Genomic DNA, 20475 nt, shown 5'->3' on the forward strand with positions numbered 1-20475 from the left:
AACATAATAAAAAAAAAAAACGTTAGACATCATAGCGGGACGTAAACAAAGTTGTACTCTTTAAAGGAACACATGGTAAACTTGTGAGTAGAAAATGGCAATATTACAAGAAAAATACTCAAATTTAAGTCGCAATATTATGGAAAAGATTACGAGAAAAAAATGCACAAATACGGTCGGAATCGTCATTATCTTGCGAGAATAAAGAGGAAAAGGCTGTGAACTTGCAAAATAAGAGTTGTGACCAAGCAAGAAGAATTTAGTATTACAAGAAAAAGTTTTAATGTAATAAATTTGCAAATAAAGTTGTAAAATTACAAAACAAAAGTCCTAATCCTGCAACAAATGTTTATGAAAACAAAATCGCAATATTATGAGGAAAAAGTCATATTCTTGCAAAAAGAAAGTGGTAACATAGCGAGAAAAATTTAGTGCTACAGCAATTTTTTTTTAATGTAATGTAGTTGTCGAATTACAAAACAAAAGTCTTAAACCTGCAAGAAAACAGCCGGAATTTTATGAAAACAATTTCGCAATAATATGAGGAAAAAGTCGTATTTTGCAAAAAGGGGTCAAAACATAACGAAAAATAATTAGTGCTACAACATTTTTTTTTTTTTTAATGTAATGTAGTTGTCGGATTACGAAACAAAAGTCTTAAACCTGCAAGAAAACAGACGGAATTTTATTAAAACAAACTCGCAATATTATGAGAAAAAAGGTGTATTCTTGCAAAAAGAAAGTTGTAACATAAAGAGAAAAATTTAGTACTATAATTATTTTTTTTTATGTAATATAGTTGTCAGATTACAAAACAAAAGTCGTAATCCTGCGAGAAAACAGCCAAAATTTTATGAAAACAAAATCGCAATATTATGAGGAAAAAGTTGTATTCTTGCAAAAAGAAAGTCATAACATAACAAAAAAAATGTGCTATAATTTTTTTTAATGTAATATAGTTGTCAGATTACAAAAAAAGTCTTAATCTTGCGAGAAAACAGACGGAATTTTATGAAAACAAAATCGCAATATTATGAGTAAAAAGTCGTATTTTGCAAAAAGAAAGTCGTGACATAACGACAAAAATGTAGTGCTATTTAAAAAAAAAATTAATATAGTTGTCAGATTACAAAACAAAAGTCTTAATCCTGCGCGAAAACAGCCAAAATTTTATGAAAACAAAATTGCAATATTATGAGGAAAAAGTCGTATTTTGCAAAAAGAAAGTCATAACATAATGAGAAAACTTTAGGCGAGAAAAAAAAGTTTTAATGTAATAAAATTGTCGGATTACAAAACAAAAGTCTTAATACTGCAAGAAAACATCCAAAATTTTATGAAAACAAAATCGCAATATTATGAGGAAAAAGTCGTATTTTGCAAAAAGAAAGTCGTGACATAACGACAAAAATGTAGTGCTATTTAAAAAAAAAATTAATATAGTTGTCAGATTACAAAACAAAAGTCTTAATCCTGCGCGAAAACAGCCAAAATTTTATGAAAACAAAATCGCAATATTATGAGGAAAAAGTCGTATTTTGCAAAAAGAAAGTCGTAACATAATGAGAAAACTTTAGGCGAGAAAAAAAAGTTTTAATGTAATAAAATTGTCAAATTACAAAACAAAAGTCTTAATACTGCAAGAAAACATCCAAAATTTTATGAAAACAAAATCGCAATATTATGAGGAAAAAGTCGTATTTTGCAAAAAGAAAGTCGTAACATAACGAGAAAAATTTAGTGCTACAACATTTTTTTTAATGCAATGTACAGTAGTTGTCAGTTTACAAAACAAAAGTTTTTTAATCTGACAACTATATTAAAAACAGAAAAAAAAAATCGCAATAATATGAGGAAAAAGGTGTATTCTTGCAAAAATAAAGTCGAAACATATAGAAAAATTTAGTGCGAGAAGAAAAAGTTTTAATGTAATATAGTTGTCGTATTACAAAACAAAAGTCTTAATCCTGCAAGAATACAGCCGGAATTTTATAAAAAGAAACTCGCAATAACATGAGGAAAAAGTTGTATTCTTGCAAAAATAAAGTCGAAACATAGAGAAAAATTTAGTGCGAGAAGAAAAAGTTTTAATGTAATATAGTTGTCGTATTACAAAACAAAAATCTTAATCCTGCAAAAAAACAGCCGGAATTTTATGAAAAGAAACTCGCAATAACATGAGGAAAAAGTTGTACTCTTGCAAAAATAAAGTCGAAACATATAGAAAAATTTAGTGCGAGAAGAAAACGTTTTAATGTAATATAGTTGTCGTATTACAAAACAAAAGTCTTAATCCTGCAAGAAAACAGCCGGAATTTTATGAAAAGAAACTCGCAATAACATGAGGAAAAATGTGTATTCTTGCAAAAAGAAAGTGCCCTAAAAAGGCCCCCAAAAATGTCTAAATTGCTAGAATAAATTGATAATATTACAATAAAAATATTGTAAGAATGAAGTCATAATATGACAAGAAATCTAGAGAAAAAAGTTATAATAGTGAGTAAAGATGTATTTTTCAGGGCAAATGATGACTTTATTCTTGTTTCTTTTCAGCATGGCCTTATTAAGAAAGACAGTGTTCCTAATGCTTTAAAGACCGCATTGGCCTTGTGAGTGTGCTTCAAAGGAGACAACAAAAACAGGACAGATTTAGGGGAGAATCAAAAATGATTCACAGGCACTATTGTTAAAAAAAAATGCCCTTTAAGGAAAACCAAACAACAAAAATACAAACATTGAAAGAAAAAAGTGTGGATAAAGTCTGTGTGGATAAAGGTCCCCCGCCATACTAGCAGGTAGCGACCATGGAGAGGTGCATCATGGGTTTGGCGGGCCGCGGGAGTTCACCGAGAGAGAGATTTGGGCTTTGAGGCTCATGACCAGGGCGGGGACGGGGAGAAAGTCTCATGTTCTTACACCCATTTTACACATGTTGGGGTGAGGGCCCTTGAGGGGAGTCCTGCTGTCCATGGGCATCCCGAGGGGCTGGGTGGCCGCCATCACACCCACACACATCGGTCCAGAGAGGATGAGGACAGGATGTAATGGCAAAGCAAGACACACCGGGGAGGGAGGGGAAAAGGGTGGGACAGAGGGAGATGGAAAAAAGTAAAATAAAAGATAAAATAAAATAAAATCACACACTCATCGTCATGTTGGGTGAATACTGTAAAAAGAGAGAATAAAGAGAGAGGAAGGGGAGAAAGGAAAAAGGTAGATACTTCATTTAAAGATTCCAAGCAACAAAAGCATTGCGCCAGCTAACCTCTTTTTTTCCTGACATCACATGCGAGTACAGCGGCAGGAGGCAGAGATATAACTGTGGCGCATTCAAGTACCTTTTGTTTTTACGTAACATGTGAGTATGGCAGCAGCAAGCAGAGCAATAACTGCAGTGCATTGAAGTGGTAGTAATGCAGCCCGTAGAGGAATGTTAGGGAAGTGGCAGTGATAGATATTGATGCATAACATGACATAATATTGATGCATAACATGACATAATATTGATGCATATAATGACATAGTATTGATGCATATAATGACATAGTATTGATGCATATAATGACATAATATTGATGCTTAGCAACATAATATTGATGCATAACGTGACATAATATTGATGCGTAACATGACATAATATTGATGCATAAAATTACATAATATTGATGCATAACAACATAATATTGATGCTTATCAACATAATATTGATGCATAGCATGACATAATATTGATGCATAACATGACATAATATTGATGCATAACGTGACATAATATTGATGCATAACGTGACATAATATTGATGCATAACATGACATAATATTGATGCCTAATATAAAATAGTATTGATACATATCAATGTTGATGCATAACAACATAATATTGATGCATAAAATGACATAATATTGATGCATATAATGACATAATATTGATGCATATAATGACATAATATTGATGCATAACAACATAATATTGATGCATAACGTGACATAATATTGATGCATAACGTATCGTAATATTGATGCCTAATATAAAATAGTATTGATACATATCAATGTTAATGCATAACAACATAATATTGATGCATAACATGACATAATATTGATGCATAAAACGACATGATATTGATGCATAACAACATAATATTGATGCTTATCAACATAATATTGATGCATTACATGACATAATATTGATGCATAATGTGACATAATATTGATTCATAAAATGACATAATATTGATGCATAACAACATAATATTGATGCTTATCAACAAAATATTGATGCATTACATGACATAATACTGATGCATAACGTATCGTAATATTGATGCCTAATATAAAATAGTATTGATACATATCAATGTTAATGCATAACAACATAATATTGATGCATAACATGACATAATATTGATGCATAAAACGACATGATATTGATGCATAACAACATAATATTGATGCTTATCAACATAATATTGATGCATTACATGACATAATATTGATGCATAACAACATATTATTGATGCATAACGTGACATAATATTGATGCATAACGTGACATAATATTGATGCATAACATGACATAATATTGATGCATAAAACGACATGATATTGATGCATAACAACATAATATTGATGCTTATCAACATATTATTGATGCATTACATGACATAATATTGATGCATAATGTGACATAATATTGATGCATAAAATGACATAATATTGATGCATAACAACATAATATTGATGCTTATCAACAAAATATTGATGCATTACATGACATAATACTGATGCATAACGTATCGTAATATTGATGCCAAATATAAAATAGTATTGATACATATCAATGTTAATGCATAACAACATAATATTGATGCATAACATGACATAATATTGATGCATAAAACGACATGATATTGATGCATAACAACATAATATTGATGCTTATCAACATAATATTGATGCATTACATGACATAATATTGATGCATAACAACATATTATTGATGCATAACGTGACATAATATTGATGCATAACGTGACATAATATTGATGCATAACGTATCGTAATATTGATGCCTAATATAAAATAGTATTGATACATATCAATGTTGATGCATAACAACATAATATTGATGCATAATTTAACATAGTATTGATGCATTACATGACATAATATTGATGCATAATGTGACATAATATTGATGCATAAAATGACATAATATTGATGCATAACAACATAATATTGATGCTTATCAACAAAATATTGATGCATTACATGACATAATACTGATGCATAACGTATCGTAATATTGATGCCTAATATAAAATAGTATTGATACATATCAATGTTAATGCATAACAACATAATATTGATGCATAAAACGACATGATATTGATGCATAACAACATAATATTGATGCTTATCAACATAATATTGATGCATTACATGACATAATATTGATGCATAACAACATATTATTGATGCATAACGTGACATAATATTGATGCATAACGTGACATAATATTGATGCATAACGTATCGTAATATTGATGCCTAATATAAAATAGTATTGATACATATCAATGTTGATGCATAACAACATAATATTGATGCATAATTTAACATAGTATTGATGCATATCATTACAATGTTGATGCATAACAACATAATATTGATGCATAACATAACATAATATTGATGCATAATGTAACATAATATTAATGCAAAACATAATATTGATGCATAACGTAACATAATATTAATGCATAAGATAACATAATATTAATGCATGACAACACAATATTGATAAATAATGTAACAATATCGATGCATAACATGACATAATATTGATGCATAACATGACATAATATCGATGCATAATGTAACGTAATATTGATGCAAAACGTAACATTATATTGATGCATAACGTAACATAATATTGATGCATAACAACATAATTTTGATGCATAACACAACATAATATTGATGCATAACATAACATAATATTGATGCATAACATGACATAATATTGATGCATAACAACATAATATTGATGCATAACATAATATTGATGCATAATGTAACATAATATTGATGCATAACAACATAATATTGATGCATTACAACATAATATTGATGCATAAAAACATAATATTGATGCATAATGTATCATAATATTGATGCATAACATAATATTGATGCATAATGTAACATAGTATTGATGGATAACAATGTTGATGCATAACAACATAATATTGATGCATAACATAACATAATATTGATGCATAATTTAACATAATATTGATGCGTAACATAATATTGATGCATGACATGACACAATATTGATGCGTATAATGACATAATATTGATGCATATAATGACATAATATTGATGCATATCAACATAAGATTGATGTATAACGTAACACAATATTGATGCATAACATAACATAATATTGATGCACAATGTAACATAATATTGATGCATAACATAACATAATATTGATGCTTAACGTAACATAATATTGATGCATAACATAACATAATATTGATGCATAATGTAACATAATATTGATGCTTAACGTAACATAATATTGATGCATAAGGTAACATAATATTGATGCTTAAGATAACATAATATTAATGCATGACAACATCCCGTCCATCCATTTTCTACCGCTTATTCCCTTTTAGGGGTCGCGGGGGGCGCTGGCGCCTATCTCAGCTACAATCGGGCGGAAGGCGGGGTACACACTGGACAAGTTGCCACCTCATCGCAACATAATATTGATAAATAGTGTATCATAATATCAATGCATAGCATGACATAATATTGATGCATAACATAAATAAATAAATAAATGGGTTGTACTTGTATAGCGCTTTTCTACCTTCAAGGTACTCAAAGCGCTTTGACACTACTTCCACATTTTACCCATTCACACACACATTCACACACTGATGGAGGGAGCTGCCATGCAAGGCGCCAACCAGCACCCATCAGGAGCAAGGGTGAAGTGTCTTGCTCAGGACACAACGGACGTGACGAGGTTGGTACTAGTTGGGAATTGAACCAGGGACGCTCGGGTTGCGCACGGCCACTCTTCCACTGCGCCACGCCGTCCCTATTATCCCTATTATATCATGACATAATATCGATGCATAATGTAACGTAATATTGATGCAAAACGTAACATAATATTGATGCATAACGTAACATAATATTGATGCATGACAACATAATTTTGATGCATAACATAACATAATATTGATGCATAACATGACATAATATTGATGCATAACAACATAATATTGATGCATAACAACATAATATTAATGCATGACATAATATTGATGCATAATGTAACATAATATTGATGCATAGCGTAGCATAATATTGATGCATAACGTGACGTAATATTGATGCATAATGTAACATAATATCGATGCATAACGTAACATAATATTGATGCATAAACAACATAATATTGATGCATAATGTAACATAATATTGATGCAAAACAACATAATATTGATGCATAATGTAACATAATATTGATGCATAACATAATATTGATGCTTGATGTAACATAGTATTGATGGATAACAATGTTGATGCATAACAACATAATATTGATGCATTACAACATAATATTGATGCATAAATTAACATAATATTGATGCATAAGGTAACATAATATTGATGCATAACGTAACATAATATTGATGCATAATGTAACATAATATTGATGTATGACAACATAATAATGATGCATAATGTAACATAATATTGATGCATGACAACATAATATTGATGTATAATGTAACATAATATTGATGTATAATGTAACATAATATTGATGCATGACAACATAATATTGATGTATAATGTAACATAATATTGATGCATAACAACATAATATTGTTGCATAACGTAACATAATATTGATGTATAACAACATAATATTGATGCATAACATAATATTGATGCATTAAATAAATACACTTTATATACAGCAAGTCATTCACTCTCAATGACTTTGTATGCACACATGTGTTGCGGCCTGAATTCTGTGTTCTAACACACAATATAAAGAAAAAATGATCTTATTCAAAAACCGAATGATAACATTTTTGATTTTATTTTTTAGTAGATATTGAACTCAGCACGGTGGCCGTATCCATATATACACACGTTTTTTTAATAAATAAAATAGTAATACATATGAATACAATTAAAGAGTTAACAATATAATCGACATTTAACATGTAAAATAAATATATTACACAACATATTCATATATTATAAAGGATACATAACACATAAAAAACAAATAGAGAAAATGTTTAAATGTGCAAATATATATAGCAGATTAAAAAATAGTTACCTCTCCCATAAAGAGGACACAAATCCTATGTGTTAAATCAGAACTAGTACCTAAAAAGACACACTCATGTCTGGAGGTTTTGTCTTCATATGTCGCCTTTTTTGTAAGTCCGTGCATCAATATTTTTTATATTATTTGGATTGTTAATTTTTTACGTTTTATATACATACATTTTTAAATCTATTAAATTGTGTAAATGTAAACATAGTGGTGATAATATTTTTAAACTACACTTCAATTCAAACCACTTATAAATAATTAAATTTTTCACATAAAAAAATAATATATAAATAAATATATATATATACATATATTATATATATAGCAGATTAAAAATTAGGAAAATACTGTAATATAATGTACATTTAAAATCAATATATATATATATATATATATGTTTTTTTTTGTTCATCTATTTTTTCTTTTTCTTTTTTATTGTTGTACTCACACTTTCACTTTGGAATGGGTTTAAAAAGTTGCCTGCCATCTCGCCGTCATCCCGTGGAGTGCCAGGGGGATTGTTCATGCCTGCCATGTTGTTGGGAGAATTCTAAGATAAGAAAACAAACAATAGTCAGTATAATGCTGTCAGGTTGATTGACATGCACACATAAAAACAAAAAAAAAAAAAAAAAATTGATCATCTTACCTTTGGCAACCCATCCATGTCACCAGAGCCTGTTTGCAGAGAAATGGAGGAAAATTGAATGATTACGCAGCTACTAATTGTGCGTTGATGGGCTTTAATTCGTCACAGATGAGCATAAACACTTCTGGCAGCAACAATGGCGTCTCACCTATCGACAAGATCAATAGGATGCTTCACTGCCTCGCTAATCTGTTCGTCATGGCTAAGTGGGCAGCACTGAACACTCAGTTCACCACTGGAGGGCGCACTTTTACATGTAATCATTATTAAATCTTATTTGGACTCCTCACCTAGCGAGCCGTTCATATGATGCTGCTCCATCGCACCCATCCCGCCCATGGGCCCATCAGGACCTGGTCCCATCGGGAACTGCCGCAAAAACAAGATAATCAAAGAGTTAAGATTATTATTATTAACAAATGATTTTGTCCTCGACACTCACATTAGGTCTGTTTCCACCTGGGCCGATGGGGTTCATCATTGTGTAGATGTTTTCACTGGAGTTTGTTGAATCTGGCAGGAAACAGCAGGAGGATGTTAAATACATAACAAAAAAATGCTACGAACAATTAATATATATTTTTTGTCATCTTAGCTTCATTAAATCCCCTTAAGAATGAATCTTATAATATATCCAGCCTGTAAACTACAAAGGAGTATTACATCCACACTGAAACAATCACAATTACATCAAGTAAAGAGTGTAAATATTACTATTTTTTGGGAGAAAAAGCAAATAAAATTATTAGTTTTAGATTAGATCTGACCAATCTAAGTCTACGACGAGATCTGACCAATATAAGTCTAAGAATGGATCTGACCAATCTAAGTCTAGGACTAGATATGACCAATGTAAGTCTAAGACCACATCTAACCAATCTAAGTCTAGGACTAGATCTGACCAATGTAAGTCTAAGACTAACTCTGACCTATCTAAGTCAAAGACTAGATCTGACCTATCTAAGTCTAAGAGTAGATCTGACCAATCTATGTCTAAGGTTGGATCTGTCCAATCTAAGTCTAGGACTAGATCTGACCAATGTAAATCTAAGACTCAATCTGATTCATCTAAGTCTAAGACTAGATTTTACCAATCTACGTCAAAGACTAGATCTGACCTATCTAAGTCAAATACTAAATCTGACCAATCTAAGTCTAGGATTAGATCTGACCAATCTAAGTCTAGGACTAGATCTGACCAATCTAAGTCAAAGACTAGATTTAACCAATCTAAGTCAAAGACTAGATCTGACCAATCTAAGTCTAGGACTAGATCTGACCAATCTAAGTCAAAGACTAGATCTGACCAATCTAAGTCAAATACTACATCGAATCAATCTAATTCAAAGACTAGATCTGACCAATATAAGTCTAGGACTAGATCTGACCAATCTAAGTCAAAGATTAGATCTGACCAATCTAAGTCAAAGACTAGATCTGACCAATCTAAGTCAAAGAATAGATCTGACCAATATAAGTCTTAGACTAGATCTGACCAATCTAAGACAAAGACAAGATCTGGCCAATCTAATGATAAGTGTGACCAGTAGATGGCAGTCAAACATAAGAGATATGTGTGGACTGCAATAGGATGGCAATATGACTCAAGTAAACAACACCAACATTTTATATGTTCCATTGAAAATATAGAACATTACCCACGGCGCTCAAAAATCCATCAAAATGTTTTAGTATGACTTTGGTGAGCTATGAACCCGCACCGCTTGATGGATTGTACCGTGCTTCAACATAGGAGTATTATTATGGTGTGAATAAGGTAAGACATATTATCTGGCATTTTGTTTCGCAATATTATTCAAAAGCAAGTTTTCTTGCCTTCTGGTACCTGCTGATCTGTATTTGGGATCTGCATAAATCCTGAAAAATAGCACGCTTCCGCTTTTGTAGTCTGTGCGGACACCATAGTCGATAAGCTTCTTCATTTTCTCTATCTTCTAGTTATAGGACTGTTGCCATTTCTAATATAAAGTAGTATAAAGTTCTTACTAATATCTGTCAGTAAACTCGCCATGAAAGCGCTAAAACATACCGGTGTAGTGAGTTTACATTATTTAACCAGGGAACTTTAGTTATTAGAGAGTTCCGGTTTGACGTTTTTTCACGGACACATTTCCGGTGTTTTTGTTTCCGGAGGAGGAGATGCTGCCCTGTTATTGATTGGAGTTAAATCTGAATGTCATTAAAACAGTTAGCTCCATCCTTTGACACTTCTTCCACTCCCGTCCTTGCACGCTACACCGCTACAACAAAGATGACGGGGAGAAGATGCCGCCGAAAGTAAGCCACGTAAATAAAAAATGGCGCATCCGGAAGCGACTGTCAGAAAGCGGCTTCAATATGATTTGTAAAGCATCATCTGTGCAACATTTTGACCAAAGAACCAGCATTACATGTTATACAGACCACATAAAGAGTGTTTTCTATTTAGAAAAAAAATAACACAACATGACTCCTTTTTTGAAAAAAGATCAAAAATAGACCATGCGTCCGCAGTGTCCCTTATCTGCCTAGTCTGTGGAACGCGCTCTCCCTGACCACCTGAGGGTACCACAGACAGTGGATGTTTTTAAAAAAGGCTTAAAAAACGATCTTTTTAAAAAGCCTTTTTTTTTTTTTTTTAAGATATATGCATACACGTTCTAGCTATTTGGCTGTTGTATATATATATATATACATATATATATATTTTAATTATTATTATTATTATTATTTTTTTAATACACTGTAGCACTTGAGGTTGTTTACTCAATGTAAAGTACTTTTTACAAATAGAATCTATTATTATTACTATTATTATTATCCGGTGCGCTCTATGGTACTTTTTTCCGTTAAATTACTACTTTAGTAACACTTTAGCATGGGTAACACATATTCACCATTAATTTGTTGCTTATTAGTAACATATTGGCTCTGAATTAGTCATTATCAAGTACTTATTAATGCCTTATTCTGCACGGCCTTGTTATACAACCAGTAAGCCATTAACTAAGTCTTCCCTCAATAACCTCAGAATTATTGCTTATTAGTAACCCTAACCCTAACCCTTATATCAGGGGTCACCAACGCGGTGCCCGCGGGCACCAGGGCACCCTTAAGAAACCAGATGAGTCGCCTGCTGGCCTGTTTTAAAAATAGCTCAAATTGCAGCACTTACCAGTGAGCTGCCTCTATATTTTAAATTGCATTTATTTACGAGCAAGCTGGTCTAGCTTTGCTCGACATTTTTAATTCTAAGAGAGACAAAACTCAAATAGAATTTGAAAATCCAAGAAAATATTTTAAAGACTTGGTCTTCACTTGTTTAAATAAATTCATTTATTTTTTTACTTTGCTTCTTATAACTTTTAGAAAGACAATTTTAGAGAAAAAATACAACCTTGAAAATGATTTTAGGATTTTTAAACACATATAGCTTTTTACCTTTTAAATTCCTTCCTCTTCTTTCCTGACAATTTAAATCAATGTTCAAGTATTTTTTTGTTATTGTAAACAATAATAAGTACATTTTAAATTAATTCTTCATTTTAGCTTCTTCAAACTTATTATGATTAAAATTCAAAAAAAATATTCTGGCAAATCTAGAAAATCTGTAGAATCCAATTTAAATCTAATTTCAAAATATTTTGAATTTCTTTTAAAATTTTTGTTCTGAAAAATCTAGAAGAAATAATGATTTGTCTTTGTTATAAATATAGCTTGGTCCAATTTGTTATATATTCTAACAAAGTGCAGATTGGATTTTAACCTATTTAAAACATGTCATCAAAATACTAAAATTAATCTTAATCAGAAAAAAATGTAATGATCTTCCATTAATTCTTTTTTTAATTTTTTTCAAAAAGATTCGAATTAGCTAGTTTTTCTATTCCTTTTTTTTTTTCGGTTGAATTTTGAATTTTAAAGAGTTGAAATTGAAGATAAACTATGTTTCAAGATTTTATTTAAATTTTTTTTGTGTTTTCTCCTCTTTTAAACCGTTCAATTAAGTGTTTTTTTCATAATTTATTCTCTACAAAAAACCTTCCATAAAAGGAAAAAAATGTACGACGGAATGACTAACAGAAATACCCATTTGTTTACATATATACATTTATTAATTAAAAGTAAATTGAGCGAATTGGCTATTTCTCGCAATTTATGTAAGTGTGTATCAAACTGGTAGCCCTTCGCATTAATCAGTACCCAAGAAGTAGCTCTTAGGTTCAAAAAGGTTGGTGAGCCCTGCCTTATATGTTCCCCTAGTGTCCAAATAACTCTAAATTAAGTCTTTGTTACTATAATAAGCAACTAATTAATGGTGAATACTAAATCGTGACCACAACTTTTTCTTGTATTAACCATATTTTTCTCATAACATGGCATTTTTGCTCGACTATTACAACTGTTATCTTGCAAAGTGTTGTCTTAACTACGGTAATGTTTTATCCTTATGTGCAGCAGCTTTATTACATAACGAGCTCTACATCGTACAAGGACGTAACAAAAGCCGTTATGAGCGGGCCTTGTCACTACACGACACGACATGACATGAATGGACTCCCTGGCAACTTAGCAACAAGCGCTTCTTGCATCGGCGCCCCTCGGGAGCATGAGGTGACCTTGATCTGACATTGCAAACGGTAAGTTGTGAACAAAGGGGAAAAAAGGAGGGGGGGGGGGGGAAAAAACACCACAAAAAGAGAAAAATGGCGTGTGTCTGCATGCTGGATGTGTGAATGGTTGAATGGTTTGTTGTGACTGGGTGGGGTCAATGCTAAGTGGGAGCTGCACAGTCTGGAGCGCGTGTCGTTTTGGCGATTAGAGTGGAAAATAGGTCTCGTTTGCGACGTATTAGTGAAATGAAGTGAATTATATTTATATAGCGCTTTTTCTCTAGTGACTCAAAGCGCTTTACATAGTGAAACCCAATATCTAAGTTACATTTAAACCAGTGTAGGTGGCACTGGGAGCAGGTGGGTAAAGTGTCTTGCCCAAGGACACAACGGCAGTGACTAGGATAGCGGATGCGGGAATCGAACCTGCAACCCTCAAGTTGCTGGCACGGCCGCTAAACTAACCGAGCTAAACCGCTAGAGGAGGAACATTTTGTTGCAAAAGTTTCCTGGGCAACGATTCACATCTGAGACGGGCGTACAAATAATACATAGAAGGGAATACGCAGAATATGTAGCAACAGGTTTTTATAAACACATCAGACCGAGGGAGTCAAAGTACAAATGGGTCGACACCTGATTATTTGTAATGACTCTTCCTTAAAGGGGAACATCATTACCAGACCTATGTAAGCGTCAATATATACCTTGATGGTGCAGAAAAAAGACCATGTATTTTTTTAACCGGTTTCCGAACTCTAAATGGGTGAATTTTGGCGAATTAAACGCCTTTCTGTTTATCGCTCTTTTTGCGATGACGTCAGAACGTGACGTCTCCGAGGTAATACAGCCGCCATTTTTATTTTCAACACATTACAAACACCGGGTCTCAGTGCTGTTATTTTCCGTTTTTTCGACTATTTTTTGGAACCTTGTAGACATCATGCCTCGTTGGTGTGTTGTCGGAGGGTGTAACAACACTAACAGGGAGGGATTCAAGTTGCACCACTGGCCCGAAGATGCCAAAGTGTCTGCCGCCAGACCCCCATTGAATGTGCCAAAGTGTCTCCACATTTTACCGGCGATGACAGACATGGCACAGAGATGTATGGATAACCTGCAGATGCATTTGCAACGATAAATTCAACAAAATCACAAAGGTGAGTTTTGTTGATGTTGACTTATGTGCTAATCAGACATATTTGGTTGCGGCGTGACTACTAGCTAATCGATGCTAACATGCAACGCTAATCGACGCTAACGTGCTATTTACCGGCGGTGCTAAAGCAGACATGGCACAGAGATGTATGGATAACCTGCAGATGCATTTGCAACGATAAAGTCAACGAAATCACAAAGGTGAGTTTTGTTGATGTTGACTGCCAGCTAATCGATGCAAAGATGCTACGCTAATCGGTGCTAACATGCTATTTACCGGCGGTGCTAAAGCAGACATGGCACAGAGATGTATGGATAACCTGCAGATACATTTGCAACGATAAATTCAACGAAATCACAAAGGTGAGTTTTGTTGATGTTGACTTATGTGCTAATCAGACATATTTGGTTGTGGCGTGACTGCTAGCTAATCGACGCTAACGTGCTATTTACCGGCGGTGCTAAAGCAGACATGGCACAGAGATGTATGGATAGCCTGCAGATGCATTTGCAACGATAAAGTCAACGAAATCACAATGGTGAGTTTTGTTGATGTTGACTGCCAGCTAATCGATGCTAAGATGCTACGCTAATCGGTGCTAACATGCTATTTACCGGCGGTGCTAAAGGAGAAATGGCACAGAGATGTATGGATAACCTGCAGATGCATTTGCAACGATAAAGTCAACGAAATCACAAAGGTGAGTTTTGTTGATGTTGACTGCCAGCTAATCGATGCTAAGATGCTACGCTAATCGGTGCTAACATGCTATTTAACGGCGGTGCTAAAGCAGACATGGCACAGAGATGTATGGATAACCTGCAGATGCATTTGCAACGATAAATTCAACGAAATCACAAAGGTGAGTTTTGTTGATGTTGACTCATGTGCTAATCAGACATATTTGGTTGCGGCGTGACTGCTAGCTAATCGATGCTAACATGCTACGCTAATCGACGCTAACGTGCTATTTACCGGCGGTGCTAAAGCAGACATGGCACAGAGATGTATGGATAACCTGCAGATGCATTTGCAACGATAAAGTCAACGAAATCACAAAGGTGAGTTTTGTTGATGTTGACTGCCAGCTAATTGATGCTAAGATGCTACGCTAATCGGTGCTAACGTGCTATTTACCGGCGGTGCTAAAGCAGACATGGCACAGAGATGTATGGATAACCTGCAGATCCATTTGCAACTATATTACGTTTACTTCCACCCACATTTAATGCGAAAAAAACACTTACCGATCGAAGGATTTAAGTTGCTCCAGTGTCACGAGATGCGAAAGTCCTGATCGTTTGGTCCGCACATTTTACCAGCGATGCTAACGCAGCTATTCGGCCATGCTATGGCTATGAATAGCGTCAATAGCTATTCGCTCAATAGCTTCAGTTTCTTCTTCAATACTTTCATACTCTAACCATCCGTTTCAATACATGCGTAATCTGTTGAATCGCTTAAACCGCTGAAATCCGAGTCTGAATCCGAGCTAATGTCGCTATATCTTGCTGTGGTATTCGCCGTTGTTTGTTTACATTGGCAGCACTGTATGACGTCACAGGGAAATGGATAGTCGCATCGCAAATAGCGAAAATCAAGCACTTTAAAGCTTTTTTTAGGGATATTCGGGGACCGGTAAAATTAAAAAAAAAACTTCAAAAAATACAACAAGCCACTGGGAACCGATTTTCATTGTTTTTAACCCTTTTGAAATTGTGATAATGTTCCCCTTTAAAGGATTGAAAAAAATCACATGAAGTCATTTCATAAATCATTAGTACATTTCATTGCTATTGAAACATATTACTATTACATTTGTTATTCATCTACTTATTTAATTGAAATATAATGATTTATTTACTTAATACATTTCCATTGAAATATAATAATAAGGTATTCATTTATTTAAGTGAAACAAAATTCTAATCTATTTACTAACATAATTAATATTGAAATATAGTAATTATTTATTCATTTATTTAATTGAAATGTACTAGAATTTATTTAGTAATTAAAACTCTATTGAAATATAATTTATTTAAGTGAAACATAATACTAATCTGTTCACTAATATAATTAAGACTGAAATATAATAATTTATTTACTTATTTCATTAAAATATAATATAATTTATTTAATAATTAAATTACTATGAAATATAATAATCATTTATTGGCTTATTTAATTGAAATATAATAATACTTTATTCATGTACTTGTTTAAAATATATTAATAATATATTTACAAAATTTAATTACAATTGAAATATAGTAATAATGCGTTAACTTATTATGAAATATAATAATCATTTATTTAATAATTTAATTGAAATATAATATAATTTATTCAGTAATTAAATTACTATTGAAATATAATAATCATTAATTTGCTTATTTAAATGAAATGTATGAATATGTTACTTATTTGGTTAAAATAATATAATAATGTATTTAAAAAAATATTGCATTAACGTATTTAATTGAAATATAATATTAATAGCTTGTTTACTAATATGATTTCTCTTAAAATATAATGATAATGTAATTTTTTATTTAATAGAAACATAGTAATGGATTGACTAATTTAATTAGTATTGAAATATAACACTTTATTTAGTTAGTTGATTAAAATATAATAATACATTCAAACCCATAATCTAATAGATTTACTAATGTGTAATCTAATTAATTTACGATAGAATATGACAATCATTTATCTTATTATTTAATTGAAACAAAATAATTATTTACTAATTTAATTACTATTTAAATAAAACAATTATTCTGATACACTTTTAAATTCATTTTCAAATACAAAAACATGATCAATATTTCTATTAAAATATAATGATAATGTCGTCACTTATTTAATAGAAACATAGTTGTATTTACTCATTTAATCAGTATTGAAATATAACAATTTATTTAGTGAGTTGATTAAAATATAATAATTTCTAACCTATAATCTAATTCATTTATTAATGTGTCATCTAATTAATTTACGATTGAAATATGACAATCATTTATCTTATTATTTGTTAGAAAACATTAAAAATATTTTTTTTAAATTACTATCAAAATTATTCAACAATTATTCAGGTTCACTTTTAAATTAATTTTCAAATACTAAAACATGATCAATATTTCTAATAAAATATAATGATAATGTTGTCACTTGTTTATTAGAAACATAGCAATGTTTTTACGAATTTAATTAGTATTGAAATATAACAATTTATTTAGTTAGTTGATTAAAATATAATCATTTTTAACTTATAATCTAATTTATTTACTAATGTGTAATCTAATTAATGTACGATTGCAATTTGACAATCATTCATCTTATTATTTAATTGAAACAAAATAATAATTTATTTATTAATTTAAGTACTATTTAAATATAACAATTATTTTGATTCACTTTTAAATTCATTTTCGAATACAAAAACATCATACATTTTTATAATAAAATATAATAATGTCGCCACTTATTTGATGGAAACAGTTATATATTTACTAATTTAATTAGCATTGAAATAGTGAATTGTGAATTAAGTGAATTATATTTATATAGCGCTTTTTCTCTCGTGACTCAAAGCGCTTTACATAGTGAAACCCAATAACTCATTTTTACATTCAAACCAGTGTGGGTGTTACTGGGAGCAGGTGGGTAAAGTGTCTTGCCCAAGGACACAACGGCGGAAGCGGGGATTGAACCTGCAACCCTCAAGTTGCTGGCACGGCCGCTCTACCAACCGAGCTATACAAAAACGTATTTCATGAGTTGATCAACATGTAATAATAATTTCTAACCAATAATCTAATTTATTTACTAATGTGCCATCTAATTAATTTACAATTGAAATATGACAATCATTTAGCTTCTTATTTAATTGAAACCAAATATTACTAATTTAATTACTATTAAAATACAACAATTATTCTGATTCACTTTTAAATTAATTTTCAAATACTAAAACATGATCAATATTTCTATTAAAATATAATGATAATGTTGTCACTTATTTATTAGAAACATAGCAATGTTTTTACTAATTTAATAGGTATTGAAATATAACAATTTATTTAGTTAGTTGATTAAAATATAATCATTTTTAACTTATAATCTAATTTATTTACTAATGTGTAATCTAATTAATGTATGATTGCAATTTGACAATCATTCATCTTATTATTTAATTGAAACAAAATAATAATTTATTTATTAATTTATTACTATTTAAATATAACAATTATTTTTATTCACTTTTAAATTCATTTTCGAATACAAAAACATCATACATTTTTAGAATAAAATATAATAATGTCGCCACTTATTTGATAGAAACAGTTATATATTTACTAATTTAATTAGTATTGAAATAGTGAATTGTGGATTAAGTGAATTATATTTATATAGCGCTTTTTCTCTAGTGACTCAAAGCGCTTTACATAGTGAAACCCAATAAATGAGATTATTGGTTAGAAATTATTATTACATGTTAATCAAGTCATGAAATAAGTTTTTGTATAGCTCGGTTGGTAGAGCGGCCGTGCCAGCAACTTGAGGGTTGCAGGTTCGATCCCCGCTTCCGCCGTTGTGTCCTTGGGCAAGACACTTTACCCACCTGCTTTTTTTACATTTAAACCAGTGTGGGTGGCACTGGGAGCAGGTGGGTGAAGTGTCTTGCCCAAGGACACAACGGCGGAAGCGGGGATCGAACCTGCACCCCTCAAGTTGCTGGCACGGTCGCTCTACCAACCGAGCTATACAACAACTTATTTCATGAGTTGATTAACATGTAATAATAATTTCTAACCAATAATCTAATTTATTTACCAAAATTGAAACCAAATATTACTAATTTAATTACTATTAAAATACAACAATTATTCTGATTCACTTTTAGTTGAATTTTCAAATGCAAAAACATGATTAATATATGCAATTTAATCTTCATTTTTAACCCTCATACGATATGCTTTGCCGTTTATTTTACAGAACAGTTTACACAATCCATTTTTCTCTGTATAATCATTATCAGTGTTATCATTACTATCACTTTATCCGTTTAGAACACTCACTTAAGTAGCAAATATGGCTCCTTGTCCAATAACCTCAAGCATGCCTGGGAGCCAGGGTGTACGTCTGACGTGACACCACATACAATATGAATCAGTGTGCCGTGTTTTTAAAGCAGGAATGAGAGGGGAAACCATAGAAGTGTACAACTCACCTCCGGGGCTCGGCATGATGGGAGTTCCTGGCGGGCCTCCTCCCCCTGGGGGCCCCTGAGGGTTACAGGCAGAGCGAAGAGGAGTTAAGTGAGTTCTTCACGACGGCGGCGCGCCTCTTCTTACATATCTCAGTAGGAGTGATGGATCCTTTTACGGGTTGATGTGAAAAAAAAAAAAAAAAAACCCTAGGAGTCCACAGTGGGACACTTACCACATAGTTGCCTGGAGATGAAGACGAGTACGCTATCTGTGGGGGAGAGAGGCCAGATCATGTCAACACGCTCACACACAGACACAAGATAAAAGACGTGAGAGAGGGGACTCACTGAGTTGTTGTTGGGATTAGGCCATGGACCTCTTCCACCGGGACCCCTGGAAACAGGACAAACACATGATGTCTTGATAAGCACGGTCGCACATTTTCGGCGTGTT

At 31.9% G+C, this 20475-nt stretch overlaps 1 protein-coding gene across 4 annotated transcripts in view; it reads right to left on the minus strand.

Moving 5' to 3' along the window:
* Positions 1 to 20475, minus strand: part of ssbp4 (single stranded DNA binding protein 4) — a 391987-nt gene that overhangs the window by 1437 nt on the left and 370075 nt on the right. For 2 of the 4 annotated variants that reach the window (XM_061888818.1, XM_061888821.1), the window contains 8 exons: positions 20370 to 20415; positions 20255 to 20290; positions 20043 to 20097; positions 9474 to 9544; positions 9322 to 9400; positions 9032 to 9060; positions 8831 to 8932; positions 1 to 2985 (listed from right to left, as the gene is read on the minus strand). The exon at positions 1 to 2985 is cut by the window's left edge and continues 1437 nt beyond it. In XM_061888818.1, the coding sequence (XP_061744802.1) occupies positions 2905 to 2985; positions 8831 to 8932; positions 9032 to 9060; positions 9322 to 9400; positions 9474 to 9544; positions 20043 to 20097; positions 20255 to 20290; positions 20370 to 20415 (499 nt within the window). In that variant the 3' untranslated portion in view covers positions 1 to 2904. Of the gene's footprint in view, positions 3167 to 8830; positions 8933 to 9031; positions 9061 to 9321; positions 9401 to 9473; positions 9545 to 20042; positions 20098 to 20254; positions 20291 to 20369; positions 20416 to 20475 lie in introns of all 4 variants that reach the window. The other 2 variants (XM_061888819.1, XM_061888820.1) reach the window with 2 other exon arrangements.

Source organism: Nerophis ophidion, linkage group LG26, assembly GCF_033978795.1.
Source record: "Nerophis ophidion isolate RoL-2023_Sa linkage group LG26, RoL_Noph_v1.0, whole genome shotgun sequence".
In the NCBI taxonomy this organism is placed as follows: domain Eukaryota; kingdom Metazoa; phylum Chordata; class Actinopteri; order Syngnathiformes; family Syngnathidae; genus Nerophis; species Nerophis ophidion.